Here is a 15,889-nt window from a genome sequence, read left to right as displayed (position 1 = left end):
GTAATTCAGAGATATTTCATAGGTAAACTACTTAGTTAGCAAGTCTTCCTTGTCCTCTGCTTGTAACTGCCACACAGTTGTTCATCTTATACCTGACTCAAGTGCTAAAGTTCAGAACAAAACTAGCTATATGCATCACAGCTGCTGTTTCAAAGACAAGTACATAAAATAATTCAGGAGTACTGATTGTTTTGGTCTGTATGCTGTAGTGACTGATCCAGCTAATAAAGCAGGTATCAGTTATGAAATGCTATATGTGGAACACTTACCACAGACACAGCATATTTTTCTATACAGTAATTAGCTAAATCATTGCTAAACTCCATCTGAAAAGTTAATTGTGTGAACCATCAACCTATACTATTAACTGAATGCAAAAAGGGAACTGTCTATTTGCTAAAAGAACCAAAAGGTCAGTAGTCACCTTTGGGCTCTTCTACAAGCAATCATTAATCCCATTAGACCCTCAGATCAATTTAATAGTGATGGTCAAAAGATTATGTCAATTGAAGTAATTCAAGGCCTTGGTACTACTTTAATATGAACTGTAGCCAATCAACTTCTAGTTAACCTAGCTTCCAATTTCCAGAGACCTGAAAAAAAAAAAAAAAAAAAAAAAAAATTCAAAATTTGCTCTGCCTTTTCAGCAGTATTGTAGGGACCAAAAACACATTTTTGTTTTTGGGTTTCATTGCCTAATACTTTTATCTTACACATAGATTTTTATGGCTACTGTTTTCTTCCTTGACTGAAGAAAGAGGAAGTTTTAGTATCCATGTTCTCAGTTCACAGTTACACTGTGGACACATTGCTTGGAATCCCACAATCAGTTTTGAAACGATGCGCAAGAATACTGGTGGAAAGGCAGAAGGGAGAAAAAACATTCTCTATAAGGATGGATCTGTTACTTAGAAAACATTCTTTAAAAGCCCCAGAAAGAATAAAACAACTCTTCTTAAATCACTGCATGATAAAATTAACATTTCCATATGAAGAATACAACACTTTACAAAATGTAACAATATCTCAAAGTTTGTTCTTTGTTTTAGTCTAGACTTGAGACCTGTAATAAAGCTATTCCTTTTCACAGCCTCAAAAGCATTTGTGGGCCACACTTCACGTTCTTGCAAGGTTGCTAGGAACAACAAAGTTTCAGTTGTCCTAGATTTTGGAAGATTAAAAAACTCAAACAAGTTTTTCCTTTCATTAGACCAAAGACTATTTCTTCCAAATGAACTTTAAAGAAAATGATCTCATCATTAGCAGGTATTCCTTTAAACTTACCACAGCCATTGTTTGTTCAGCAATGTCAGGATATAAACAAGAGATATAAACGGTAGGCAAGGGTAAAGAAAAAAAGACTGATTTTGCAGCATAGCTCTTGACTGCACACGCAACACAAGATAAAGGATTTTCTTTTCCACATCAGAACAGTAACTTTCTCTCATCATCTTCATACAGTGGGGCATGAACACATCTGGCAGCTTTTAAAAGAATTTACTCTATTTTCATAAAATCACAAGGTTCACCTAGACCTCACATTCTCTTCTTGTAGCTCAGTTACAGTCTTTGATCGTTACTACCATACTGGTGTCATTGCAGGCAGCTGATTCACAGCATAAGTATTCTATGAGTTCTTTTAAAGGAGTGCTCAGACTGTGCCTACAGTCTGAGTCTACATCTGTGGGCATTGGACCTGATAGTCCTTTCAAAAATACTTCCAACTAGTTCTACGCTTCTATCAATTACAAAGAAATGAGTACATTAAAAACAGTGACACATAATTTTATCCAACTCTTCTAATGTTGTGGGGTTTTTGTATCACACTTCTTATTTTTCTTCTTCATTTCAATTATCAAAAAATCATTCAACAACTGTAAATGATAATGGGAGAAAGAAGGAATTTGAGAAAACTTGCACCTCAAAACATTTCCCCAAGTGAGATGACCAGTAGCTATCTAGGGAAAAGCTCAAAGAGGATAGATCTCAAGCTCAAAGAGGGTAGATTTAGGTCAGATAGAAGGAAAACATATTTTACAGTGAAGGTTGTGAGACACTGGAAGAGGTTACCTAGTGTTGTGGTTGATGCCCCATCCCTGGAAACTTTCAATGTGAGGCTGGATAAGTCTCCCAGGGTCACCTGATCTAGCTGTGGCATGTCCCTGTTCATTGCAGGGCAGTTGGATTGGATGGCCTTCCAAATCTAAGAATTCTATTATTCTATGAAATATGCTCTATTTCTTCCAATGCATTCTATCTGACACAGAATAAAATACCGAGGAAAATCAGAAGTCTTCATCTCTACTGATGTGTTAGTCTTTCAAAAATAAAACACAAGATATGGTAAATATCTTATATATATATATATATATATATATATATATATATATATATATAAAACAAACATACATATACATATACTTACATATACATATGTACACACATATCAGCTTAAAATCATTCATGAAAGATGATTAGCAATCAACGGCAAACATACTAGATCAAAACTGTATTTGGACTGGGGAGGGATATGAAATTGAAAACAGCACAGAAAGTCATAATACACTATATAAGAGGAAAATCCCTAGCTTTAGGGAAAATATGGATTCAATTGGTATGAACTAAATATCTACTTTTATAGGTATAGCTTTTTTGCTAGGAAGACAAGCTTTCATCTGGAGCTGTGCAACAGGTATAATATTTAAATTGCGGCAACCTACATCAAGGAAAATGTCAACCAAAGAATACCACAATTTCTTTCCAACTCTGAAATGTTTCTGTTTGCAGTGCTAAGAAGCAGCTTGATTTCGGGGAAAAAAAGAAAAAGAAAAAAATGTTCATTACCATGTAAGTGTTTGGTATTAAGTGTAGGGAATTTAAGCTTATTATACAAATTCAAGACATCTGTACTACTATTAAGTACTGGCTTGCACCATGTCTGAGAGTTAAAAAAAAAGAACTTTAGAACTACCTTTCCAGGATAATAATTTATAGGCTTGGATGACTATATTACACTTACATTTAAGCAAAAAAAAAAAAAAAAAAAAAAGCCTTTTGCCTGCAGCTGTTCATCATCTCTCAGCATACAGCTAACAGTACTGAGAACCAAACATCTGCTTCTCATCTAATTATGCGAGAGGAATAATTATGTTAACCATCTATGATTTTTTTTCTCATATAAAGAAATGTAAATATGACAAATAATGAACACAAGTGGAAAGTGATCCAGGATTCATTAATATAGACAGTGTAAAAGCTGCTTTTTTTTCTAGCTACAATGGAACAAATTACTGCCAAATTTGACAGTAATGAATAGTAAATTTTGAGAGGTCATTGCATTCCTTCTTAGACTGACTGCTTAAACATGTAAACAAGGGTCAAACTCATTTCAGTACTAGCGAAATAAGTGTAGCAGAACCTAAGTTTTCAATAGACCAGAATTTGAAAGTTCTCTTTCCTCGCAAAAATTTCTTATGTCCATATAGTTTTAGCCGCATTCCAACCTGACAAATTATAATGCACTCTTCAGTCACTATTGAAACAGCAAGAAATTTGTTGCAGTCTCTTTTATATTTCAACCTGAAAAAATTACTACCTGAATCACTTCTTTTTAGTTGCTATTATTACATTCTCATTGTATGTGCAACTGCAATTTGGTTCAGATGTAATATTTCCCTGCAGACAAGCAGAAATCTGTACTACTTTTTTCCTAAAAGTATATTGAAATCACTTTCAAGCTTCTCAAGTAATTATCATAGAGCTTTCTTATTTCTAATTAAAAGTCTTGAACTCTGGGGAATAATTTTTACGACCATAAGCTTCTTTAATTTTTCTAGTTTGTCCCTTCTTTGTTTTGGAACATTTTATTTTCATGCACCAAAAAAAAAAAACAAAAGGAGATGAAGGGAGGTGAAATGATTATGTTTAAATAATTGTTTCTATAAAATACTGTTAATGTTCATGGGAATAAGTAAAAGGAATTTTCTGCATAATGAAGTTCCTCAATGAAAAATAAGTTCATGTGCTGAATTAGCAGGGTGCTGGGAAAAGAATGAAACAGTTACCTGGCAATTGATCAAGGAGTTTTGTCTTACAGAACAGTATTAGCATAAAAATAGTTCATAAATCTGAAAGGCTGAATGCTAAAAACCATTGTGGGAGTTTTATTTTTTAGAAGAATATTGAATTAATGAGAAATAATACAAAAGAGGAATTTAATTATTTGGAATAGAACAATTTTTGAACCAAGCCTCTCAGGACAGGTATGATTATGTAGGTAACAAATCAGAAATGACTTTTATGCATATTTCATTAAAAGCCACATTTTTTTATGAAGGATAGTAAGCAATAAGCCCTGTTCAGATAGTATTCTCTCTATAGTGCCTTAAATGAAAGATATTTCCTTTGTGGTTATGGAGCTGTTAAGACAAGCAGTTAATAAATAAAAAACAGACTTGTTTTTAGGTTATTGCTTTCACATAATAATGAAGTAGATTTTTTTCCTCACTTTATCTTTATTCCCACCATCATATTGAATGTATAACAAGGGACACTGGGCAGGATTCCTAGTCTGCTTGTGCTTCTAGAGGGTTAATATCAAACTGGCAAGGGTAACAGATAGGCATTTTTATGTACATCTAAACAAGGAGATTTTAGTTTTGAGCTGTGTCTGAACCCAGAGTGAGACAAGTTGATTTCTAAGAATTTCAGTGAAATTTTACAAATCTGAACAAACAAACAGAAAAGACCCAGCAGTAGTTCAATTATTGATCAAAAGTATTAAATTTTCTTCATTGGCAAACACTTTGCTGTTTTCATACAGGAAACATTTTTACACTTCTAGTCTTTTAGTGTTTATCAGCTTTAATTCTTGACTGGATTTCATCATAAAAAGCATCCCCCTGGATTTATACACCTAAATGCTTTCAGTGAAATATGTACACAGCATTTTTACTATTGTCACTTTCTCTTAGCTGCTAGACTGAGATGTGGGTTGTTTTGTGTTTTTTTTTTTACATACAAAACTTCTCCTGACCAGTTTTTTCTAAACAGGAATTCATAATATTTAGCAGATTCCACACTAGCACAGCCCTGCAGTGATTCATATACAACACAACTGGAAAAGGCAACAGACCATAGAATCATAAAAGTTGGAAAAGACTTCCAAAATTATCTAGTCCAATCACCCACCTACCAGCAATATTGCCCACTAAACCATGTCCTTAAGTACTACATCTACTCTTTCTTTAAACACCTTTAGGAAGACTGATTTCACCACTTCCCTGGGCAAACAGTTCCAAAGTCTAACCACTCTTTGAGAGAAAAAATTCTTCCTAATATCCAATCTGAACCTGCCCTGGTAGAACTTGAGGCCAATCCCTCTTATCCTATCACTAGTTACCCGGGAGAAGAGGCCAACCACCACTTCACCACAACCTCCTCTCAGGGAGCTGTAGAGGGCAGTAAGTCTCCCCTGAGCTCCTCCAGACTAAACAATCCCAGATTTCTCAGCTGCTCTTCAAAAGGCTTGTGCTCCAGATCCCTCACCAGCTTTGCTGCCATTTTCTGGACACATTCCAGGGCTTTGATGTCTTCTAGCAAGAGGCCCAAAACTGAGCATACTACTCTAAATGTGGCTCACCAGTGCCAAGTACTTCTCAATCACCTCTCAATCTGAGCTGCTTCATAATTGCAAACAACTCATGAGCTAAAATTTGGCACCCCAAGGGCCACTAAGCATCTACAGAAGAATAAGTGTATGAATTCTTACCATGTCTGCTAATGCAAAGGTCCTAAGGCTAAATATTTAACCTAATGGATACCTTTTGTGCTTAACTTTCCATTTTGGTTGCGATCATAAGTTCCTGTTAGCTTAGTTTTCGTATGTTGTCTATATTTAGAGTATTTAATCTGGCATAAAAATTACTCCTGGTCTGCACAAGATGAGATGCTGCACTTAGAGAGCCGAGCAAATACAAGTAAGGAGATTTCAATTTAATCTCTTATTAACTTGCAGTGATCTAGACTGCTGTGATTTGAAGGAGTACCACACCAATAAAAACATACATAAATAAATGAAGTGTAGAGGCCACTACACTAACTAGATTGTATCTGACCTTGCACACATATAAATTGTGAATAAACACAGTACAGACAGCACAAGACTGATTGGAAACAACATTTTTCCAGCAATAATCTTTCTGAAATGAACAGAAGGAGCAAAATGAGGTCTGTGATCTGTGCACCCCACTGTTTTTCCTCTACTATAAATTATCCATAAGTTCTTGAAAGCAGGTTGATTCAGCCTTATTGTTCCCAATGTACTAGTTTTAGAACTAAGCCTGAGCCTAGAAAAGAACCCAGAAGACAAAACTAGCTCTTTTTAAACAACTAAATACTGGGTGGTATGCACTTACCACAGATAAAGAGTAAGATTTGAGTAAAGTCAGAATTTTCCCATCTGCATGAGTGATACAGTATAACTGTTTACATATATATATATATATATATATATATATATATATATATATACGCACACACATACATAAACACACATATAATAAATATCCACAGTGTAAATGCCTTCTACATTACCATTCCAAAGTTTTAAAAAGTCTATAATGGACTAGGTCAGGACTAACAGGAAAGATTTCTTTCCAAGTAATATTCTGAAATTCTCTTAATTAAAAAAAAAAAAAAAAAAAAAGCAGTATTTTTTCCAGACAAAGATTGAAAACAGCATGCCAAAACCATGAATACTGTTTAATTTGGTCTTCTATGCATGTAAGACCTATATATTTGCAATACAGACTAATAATTTTCACAGGAAGTGTTCAACCAGCCCAAGCCTATATTCTGAAGTCCACTAAAGTACTAATGGCAAAATTTTACTTAAGTACTTTTAATACCTTCCTTTGCTAGCCTCAATAGCTGTGCCATTTTTGTAAATCTTTGTTATCTCATGTAAAGCATATTGAAAAAGCACCCATTGCTACATTTGATTTTACTCTTAGATGAGTGCCTTTGATACTGCTTTGATCTTCTTGTTTTAATCAACTCTCGTAGAACTGAAGATTCAAGCCACATTAGAATCCTGAGCACATGCTTTAAAAGTTATAATTTAACACTTTGGGAAAAAAGCAAGACTGTTAAAAAACTTTTAGCACTATTTCTTTAAAGATTTGACTGAATGAGGATGGTTTTAAGGAGTTTTTATTTTTTAGCGTCAGTTATTTCAAGTGATTTATTTTCTAAATCTATTTAGGCAAAAAAAAAATTCCCCTTTTTTGAAGACTGAATAAGAAAATTGTACCTGTTTCTGAAATGTAGTTTTGTCTGTTTTTTATAAAGTTTGATACGTTCTGAAGTAAATGCCAAAAATGTCAATTGGCTATGAAATAGAAATTCCAGCAGTCTCAGCTTTTTCTCTTGTAAATATAAATATTTATTATGCAATGATAGCAGCAGTGCAGTAAGTTACAAAGAGATTTTCATAACTCTCTCAATCATTTTTTCTTCACACAACTATGAGGTCAGTGGCAGATCAAAAATTCGTATATTACAAGAAAACTCACTATGTCTCCCATTTCAAAGATGCATTTTAATACTGATTGCAAATACTGGGATAGAAACAGCGTGAATTACAAAGAGAGCACTGAAGTTGTATATGCACACACACACTGCTTTCAGGATGCAATTGGCAAAGTGCTAGATAATTCTTCTAAGCTCCCTTTTCCCATGAAAGGTTGGACTTCATCATCTTTTGAGGTCCCTCCCAATCTTGTATTCTTTTTTATTATTCTTTACACAACATTGAGCTTATAAAATGGATTTATATCTTGCTGACCAGAAATTTATCAGCATTGCCCACATACTCTTCCACGAATATTGTAAGAATCAAGCCTGACTCAAAAGAAATAAAGAGTCATTCTGAGTTCATCCTTTCACTATCAATATCAATCTTCAATTTCCATACTACAGAAAAAAAGTTTACAGAGCATAGTAAACTAAAAAAGCAAATGTGAAATTCAAAAAATAACGTAAATAAAATCAAGCTCATTGGAAGTTAATTCTTCTGCTACCTTTCTTTGCTGTCCAATATATCAACTTAGCTGGAAGAGATACATTAACGCTTTACAGATATGTAATGTTTAGGATACAGATTTTACACCTACACACTTCCTCCTTCATTTTTAGAGACCTTTACAATACTAGGTTTGCATTTTTATTTGAGCACCACAATCATCAAGCTCATCAATCTTCTGAAGAAATCCAGTTGTCTTTACAAAGCAATAAGAACTTAGTAGAAGACAAGGTTGACTCCATACAAGTGAGTATACATATAAGTGCAAATCATACATATCAAGGGGTAAACAAATGTCTTTTTTTTTTGACACAGAAAATTATTTAAAGAGGAGGAGGAGAGAGAAGACAAACTGCCTGTCATGGCAAATTGTCTTAAGCAGTTATCATACACTTTCATTGATCTTATTCAGAGGTTGATAGTATAGCAGCTACACTACATTGGATCCAGCATTACCTAAAAAATGACTTAATTCAAAGGACATCACTATTAAAAAGTAACACAGAAACATTTGTCTGGTTATGGCATAGTATTTTGCATGACTTTGCAGGACCTACTCTTCAGGCCCTGATCATGATAGTACTTTGAGAACATGCAATGTAGTGTTTTAAATGCTGGGATCCAGAATTTCACTCTGGTTTTAAACATTTTCCTTCTTCCAATACAGTTGTATTCTGGGAATAAAGTGACATAATTCCCCACTAATTCCTAACTGCAGTGAGTGCCTCTTCAGAGTAAAGATGATATTTTTACATTGAAAGACAAAGTTTCCAGTATGAATGACCTTGAAAGCATTAACAAAGTAATTACTCTGCTGGTCAATATGACATGGCACCTTAAAGATATGAGCAGATACCCAGCCAGCTAACACGTATGCTGCCATCTGCTGAATATAACAGCAAGAAATTTTAACTACTCCGAAAGAAAAACTGCATAGAGTCTTCCAAGAAATATGATACCAAACCCCTCATTCGTAGCTTATTTCACAAGTTAAACAAAGGCAGTCTTTTGCTTTTGTAAGATAATTGGTAGCACCTAACGTTTCTTTGACCCACAGCTTTAAAATGAAAACTGACACTATCCCAGAGCATTCATTAAAGCTTATATTTTTAGTTCACTACTTAACAACTGGAGCTCAGGTGAATTCAAAAAGACCATGAGATTCACGTGAATGCTCATGCAGTGCAGATGAGAGCCAGGAAATTCACAGTCAAGCCTCAGCATTACCCTGATTTTAAAAGCTCACCTCCAATTTAAAAAAAAAAAAAAAAAAAAAAAAAAAAAAAAAAAAAAAAAAAGGCATAAACTGAAGTTCCTATAAAATAGCGCTCATGGGCCAGCACAAAGTGAATTTTGAGAAATCTTGATGCACAAAGTGAATTTTGAGAAATCCTGATGCTGCTTTCACGCTTTTACAAAGACCAGCTCTATCTCCTCATCTCCTGAAGGGGAAAAAAAAAAAAAAAAAAAAAAAAAAAGAAAAAAAAAAAAAAAAAGGAGAGGAGAAACCTTATAAGCATCTTTCTCAGCTATATGGGACAGTCACAAATACTGCACAATACATAATGCTATGTTGTTTTCTACTGCTGGTAATAAATACTTCATAAAGTTGGTAAAAAATACACTTAGGTCAGTAAGTGTCTATCTGTATACATGCAATGTGTCTGAAATTAGTTTTCCTTGCATATAAGGGTTTATAGAATTGAAAGTAGTACTGAACAGTGATTATACATCATACAGCTCTGCCACTGCTACTTTTACAGTATCTATTTTCAAAGTTATTTATGTTCTAAATTATAAGAAGTATTTAACGCTAAAACTTTACAGACATTCCTAAGATGCAGCCATGGAATTAATTTTCTGATCACCCACCACTTAACTTAAAGAGAAATATTTAATATTAAAACATTCTAGATTACTCAGGTTTAACTGTGGAATTAATTTTATGTTCATCTACTACTTAGTCTGACTTCAACTGTAACTTCACAAGCTGCAAAATATGTATTTTAAAATGTAATATTCACTTTTAAAATATGGCATTAATGCAATTATACATGATGAATATTTTATACTATAAAAATATCATTTCTATTCATATTAAGCATTTGTACCCTCTTCATTTTCAAAGCTTATAAGCCAGCTCATATTTCTGTTAACCCACTGACTATATTTTACTATCTACACTACAATTCTTAAGTAAAACATATTTCAACTGTAGTTCCCCAGGTTTCACTTATTCTCTGTGATCATACAATTTTAACAATAGAAACTCCATAAAGAATCATACATTTGCAGCCTTTTGTAAGGCTGTGATAATCCCTATGATTAACTTCAAGTATTATGACATTTATAGGGGCAAAATTCACATGTACCCAAAAATATACTTTAAATTTACTCTGTTGAGATATGTTCTATGGCACTTGTTCACATTGGAGAGAAAAAAATATTAGAAAGTAATAAGCAGAATTCCATAATGTTCTAGGGTAAGCACTTCTGGCTCATAAGTATCTCTGATTTTTTCACATATTTTGTTGCATTCACAAAGAATGCCATTCTAACATTTCACTCTGTTGTGATCTTTAATTATATGCTTTTATTTCTGTTTATGCAGTAATTTATATTTAAATGTAACTGATTTAAAATCTGAAAAGACCAGAGCCATATGGTGCTCTAAAGGAAAGATGATGTTTACTTATAAAAGGACAGAAAGGGGATTTATTCTACTAATTTGTTTTCTAATGCATAAACAAAGACCTCAATAAAAAAATAAGTGATGGCTGAAAGAAAAACAAAGCAAACTGAATCACTTAACGTTAATATTTAAAAATATTCATATTAGCATTAATACAACTTACATTTCCACAGAATGAAATCTTTGCATGAATTCTAAATACCCAGGGATAACTTACTAGGAGAGTACCTACAGAAACTAAAATTGAAATCAAATTTCAACAAAAGCAAATTGTAAACACAGACCACTTTTTAAGAGGGAAATGATGATTTCTTAAAAAGCGCACAACTCACTGGTTCTCTATTAAACCTGCCTACTTTATGCACTATTTCTATGTTTCTGTCTTGTACAACTCCATATATTTCACAGGACTCTAAAAAAAATTATGCTGATTAACAGGTACTTGCATCTACAGTGTACCTCCGTACCAGCTTTGCCAATAATCTCCTTGGAAATAGCACTAGCATTACAGTTCTTCAAAAGTACAAACTAAGTATTTTCAGTACGCTCATATAAAGTGTGTTATTCTTCACAGACAAGTTCCCCCCAAAAAATGTAATCACCTCTAGAGCAGTCAATAAAACGTTTTTCTAAAACATTTTTTCAGCACTGCTTTTTTAAATACACAAGGAAAAGCTAGACACCAGAGAACTTAACCTATTCTAATCAACACTAAAAAAGAAAATAATTACATATCCATCTTATTATTTTCCCTCAATCAGATTCCCTTCACTCCTCTTTCACCTAATCCTAATATAAACTGAGTTTCTCTTCATTTCACTTCCTACAACCACAACTGAAAATACCAAATCAAACCAAGCATAAAATCAAATCAAACCAAAGCAATAGAGATGCAGCCAATAACCCTCTACCTACTTATTATTTCTATTCTCTGCACAGTAACTCCATACCCAGTTAGCAGCTCTTTCTTTCTCTCCCTTTGTGGGACGATGAAAAAGAAGCCTTCAAATTCTTACAGGGAGAAGAATGATAATCCAATCACACTGTGATTAAAAAATACAGAATGAGAACTTTATCTTGCCAGGGAGCTCCAAGTAATAGAAATGTGCCAACCTCCTGAAAAGGATGAGTTCTTACAGTTCCTATTTTTGCTGTGTATTTAAACGACACTCTGGTTAGTTTGGGTGGAGAGAAAGGCTGCTACTGTTGAAAACTAGAAGCATGGTATACACTTCAATAAAAGCTAGAAAATCCTACTTTATATCCAGAACCCAGTGCTCTTTTAAATAAAACAATAAATGCTGTTAGGTTCATGATACCATTTAGAATCACAGCTTTAGGATAGAGCTGTGAGGACAGAGAGTAGACATGTTTCTTGGTCCAGAATTAGGATAAAAAGAGCAAAGAGAGTCATTTTCCTGGTGATCAGCTAGGCTTTAATTCTCTAGACAAACCAGAACTTAAAAAAATAAAATAAAATAAAAAAGAATAAAAAAATCAGATGTTACCTCATTATGAGATGTTACCTCAGATATTTAAAATTAATCAACAGCAGTAACAACCATAGGAAAAGTCCTTCAGCAGCCACTACGGGGCAGCATGTAGGCAGAACTGAAGAGTAGTTGGTTTCATACATATCCCAGCATTTTTGAGAAATGGTAACATGTGAAATCTAAAATTACTCTGACCATAGATCAGAAACGTGAGTCCCACTAGGTAAATTAATTTAACTTTTACCATGCTTTTGCAATGCCAACAGGCAGATGCTGTTAAAAGTGTGACTGACATTCTAGCCATACTCAGCTACGCAAACCATACAACCCTGAGGAAACCAATTCTCAACCCTGCCTTATATTCCCTATCCACCGTGATGGAAGAGCAACTCCAAAGTGCACACCCAGAATCTTGGCTGGCAAAACTGCAGCACAAGTTTGTGTGCCCAAACAGAATAAAGGAAACTTGGGTGACTGCTTATCACACGTCCTCAGGAAAGCATCTAATAGACTCCTTGGCCCCTCAATTCCTCTGACCTTGATCTCTACAGGCTTTACCTCTGTAGCTCAGCAGCAAAGGGACGCAGATGTCCCTTCAAGGTAGGTGGAGGAGTGGCCTCTTCCCCACACCAAGCACTGGCTCACTGAGAAGAGGAGAAAGCCTGAGGCAGAAAGGGCGAGAGCCCCCTACAGAGTCCAGCTCCTCTTACTGTCGCTCTTCCACGTGGCAGCATCCAGCGCTCCCCAGCATGGCCTGCCCTTGCTTTAACCAGTGCCCAGCCCGGGGACGCCAGGTGCATTGGAGAAGCTGCACGTCCCTGCCTGCACTTAGCAAGAGCACGGAGCCCAGCAGCACTCTCGCTCAACAGAGCTGAGAGCTACTGCCAAGCCCCGCAGGGAAATAATGCTGGGTTGGCACACAAGGTCTCGGAGAGCCGCCCTGAGACACGCAGGGACGGCGCCTCAACCCCTCAGCCCACTAGCGCATCTCCACCACCATCGACGGTGATGTCACACCCCCGCCCATCCCACCGCCTCCCGGGGCTCCAAACTGGGCGGGGCGGGCCGGGGCAGCAGAGCCGCTTCGGCAGCGCCGTCCTCGCCCGCCCTCCCCGCGCCGCGGCTGTCTACGGAATGAGCGTCCCCCGGGCGGCCGCCGCCGCTTCCACTCGGGCTCCGGCGGGTGGGCAGCAGAGCGCGGCTGCCGGCGCGGTCTCCGCAAGGAGAGCGGAGTGAATGACCGAGGGCAGCGGCGCGAAGAGGCAGCCCCGGGATCAGGATGCGGGCGCCCGCCGGCATCCTCAACCTCCTGCTGCTGTCCTTGCTGGCCGGCCTCGATCCTTCCAAGGTAGGAGGCGGCCGGGCGCCGCGGTCGGCGCCTGACCCAGCCCGGCGGAGCGGGCGGCAGCCGGTGCGGCTCGGCTGAGTCTCGCGGGGGAAGGCGGCTGCGCGCCCTTGGCCGCCCGCGCTGGACAGCTCCGGGGACATCGGGGGCGCGGCCCAAGCTGCGGCGGCTCCGCACCGCCGGGCCCGCCCCGGCTGCCGGCCGCGTTTTGAGACGCAGGGCAGCTGCGGGCCCGGGCCGAGGCACGGCCGCAAAGCGGCGCCCGGCGGCTGTAGCGGCAGCAGCTCGGCAGAGCTGCGGGGGGAAATCGATTCGTACTGGGGAGCGCGGGGCGTGGGCACGTCAGGAGCCCGCTGTGAAGCTCTGCTCCCGAGCACCGCCGAGTTGCGTTGTTGTCAAACGCGTTCGGGTCGCCAAAAGATCGAATCTAGTGTTGAAATAACGCTAACAATGAGCGTCTTGGCCGTGCAGCCTGACAGGGAGGGTGGGTTTAGATGAAATCATTGGAAAAGAGAACTGCAGCACGGCGCTCCTAGCACTGGGGAATAAAACTCGCTGGGCCCGCAGATGGCTGTGGTGCTATATAACTTAGAACTTCACCTTCATCTGTGTCATGCAGTCTGATACACATGAGCGTTGTAAAAAAATAAAAAAAAAAAAAAAAAGAGAAGAATGAGAGAAGAAATGTTCTTAGAGTGTTGCAATTCCCCAGCAGCCCATGCCGTGCTGCCATGATCTGTAACATGCTAGTGAATGACATTTAATGATACCATGTCGGTACCAGATGACCACACAAAACAGTACTTTTCATTTCTGATGGTTTTTTCTCCTTCTAAATAAAGGAACTAATTACATGAAAAGATGGACAGAATTTGCAACAATATCAAAAAGGTATTCCAGTTAAATATATATATATATATATATAAAATAGAACTTAAAAAGCAATTCAGTGGCAATCTGATCTACAGCTGCACTATTTATATTGCTTTTCTATCTATAAAATACAGTGAAATATAGCAAAAGCAGGAGGTGATACAGAATTAATAGCATCAGTTGATAAAAAATTACACCTACATGGTTTTGAACTGCAGCTACCAACAGTACCACCTATTGTTGTGTTCTGCAGAGACTTACCAGGCAACACACAGGAGATCCACGTCAACAGGAACACATGGGCACATTACTATAATCGCAGGCTTCCCCAGTCATTTTTCTATCATCAGTTGCACTCAGATCTATTAAAGAGACTGCCTGAAAGCAGAAAAACAAAAACACAATTCGGTCACTGTCCACTGAAGACTAAAACACTGATAAAGAAGACCAGCTTCAGCTGGCAGAAATCTGCTTAGTTCAGGTGTCAGAGCAATGTCCCAAAATAACAGTGGGAAGACATGCTCCATCTTATGCATTTCTGTCACTGACCAGCACTGAAAAATCAGGATGAGCCACCACAACCAATCTGATCACTTATCTTTCAAACTTTTCTTCTAGTCCTTTTTGGCATGATTTACTGTCCAAAGGGCATTAGAAAGGCCTTTTATTCATCATGAGGTGAGAGATTTTGGGGGGATATTAAAATGCTAATTGCAGGCCCTTTTAGCTCTGCAAAGAAGCCATGAGCCAGAAAGATCTGAAGTCCTTAAGAATATGTAAAACGTGAGCCCTTAGTCAAAGTCTGCTGTTTATTGGAGCTAAACAGGGTTTTCAGAAATAAAATAAATGAGAGATGAAATGGTTACTCACATCCTTGGCTAAGATACTACAGCCCATTTACCATTTAAGGTGTCACATGGCAGATGATAATTTAGTTTTGTTGACTATGAACATCGGATTTCACATTTCTTTGAAAAATTATCCATCTGTGGTCTTATGACTAATATTGTTGCTTCTGGTTTTGTGATAGGATTTTTTGTTTTTTACCAAATAAATACAAGCTGCAGTGGAAATCACTTTAGAAATCGAAGTAATACTCAGTTATTTATCTTACTTTATGCTAAATGGAATAACAATTTTCTGCTCTGTAGGTTTGGAAGCAGATGTATCATGCGAAATTAGTCACGGGAAACAAGGAGAAGTTCACTTCTCCAAAGCACATGCAATACGCCCATGGCCAGATGTACAACTTTTTCATGCCCTTGACATTCACAAACCATTCAGCTTATGAAAATAAATTGTCTCTGATATTTAAGAGTATATACAATATATTCCCTATTAATGACCTGCATTATTATTATTATTCAAGTAATAATTTAAGTGATCAATTACTTAAAAATTTT

General features: G+C 37.1%; 1 protein-coding gene and 1 long non-coding RNA gene across 4 annotated transcripts in view; one reads left to right on the top strand and one right to left on the bottom strand.

The window, feature by feature from the left end:
• Positions 1-523: 523 nt before the first annotated feature.
• LOC125693470 (uncharacterized) overlaps positions 524-15,889 on the bottom strand; it is a 151,742-nt gene continuing 136,376 nt past the window's right edge. The window contains exons 3-4 of one of the 2 annotated variants that reach the window (XR_007377110.1): positions 14,748-14,864; positions 524-593 (exon numbers count right to left, since the gene is read on the bottom strand). This is a non-coding gene — a long non-coding RNA (uncharacterized LOC125693470). Of the gene's footprint in view, positions 594-14,058; positions 14,234-14,747; positions 14,865-15,889 lie in introns of those variants that run through there. The other variant, XR_007377109.1, reaches the window with a different exon arrangement.
• The window catches only part of OLFM3 (olfactomedin 3), a 52,040-nt gene continuing 49,491 nt past the window's right edge, over positions 13,341-15,889 (top strand). For both annotated transcript variants that reach the window (XM_048945471.1, XM_048945469.1), the window contains exon 1: positions 13,341-13,616. In XM_048945471.1, the coding sequence (XP_048801428.1) occupies positions 13,548-13,616 (69 nt within the window). In that variant the 5' untranslated portion in view covers positions 13,341-13,547. The remainder of the gene's footprint in view (positions 13,617-15,889) is intronic.

This window comes from Lagopus muta, chromosome 5 (assembly GCF_023343835.1).
Source record: "Lagopus muta isolate bLagMut1 chromosome 5, bLagMut1 primary, whole genome shotgun sequence".
Classification (NCBI taxonomy): Eukaryota; Metazoa; Chordata; class Aves; order Galliformes; family Phasianidae; genus Lagopus; species Lagopus muta.
This window is presented reverse-complemented; position numbering and strand designations above follow the sequence as displayed.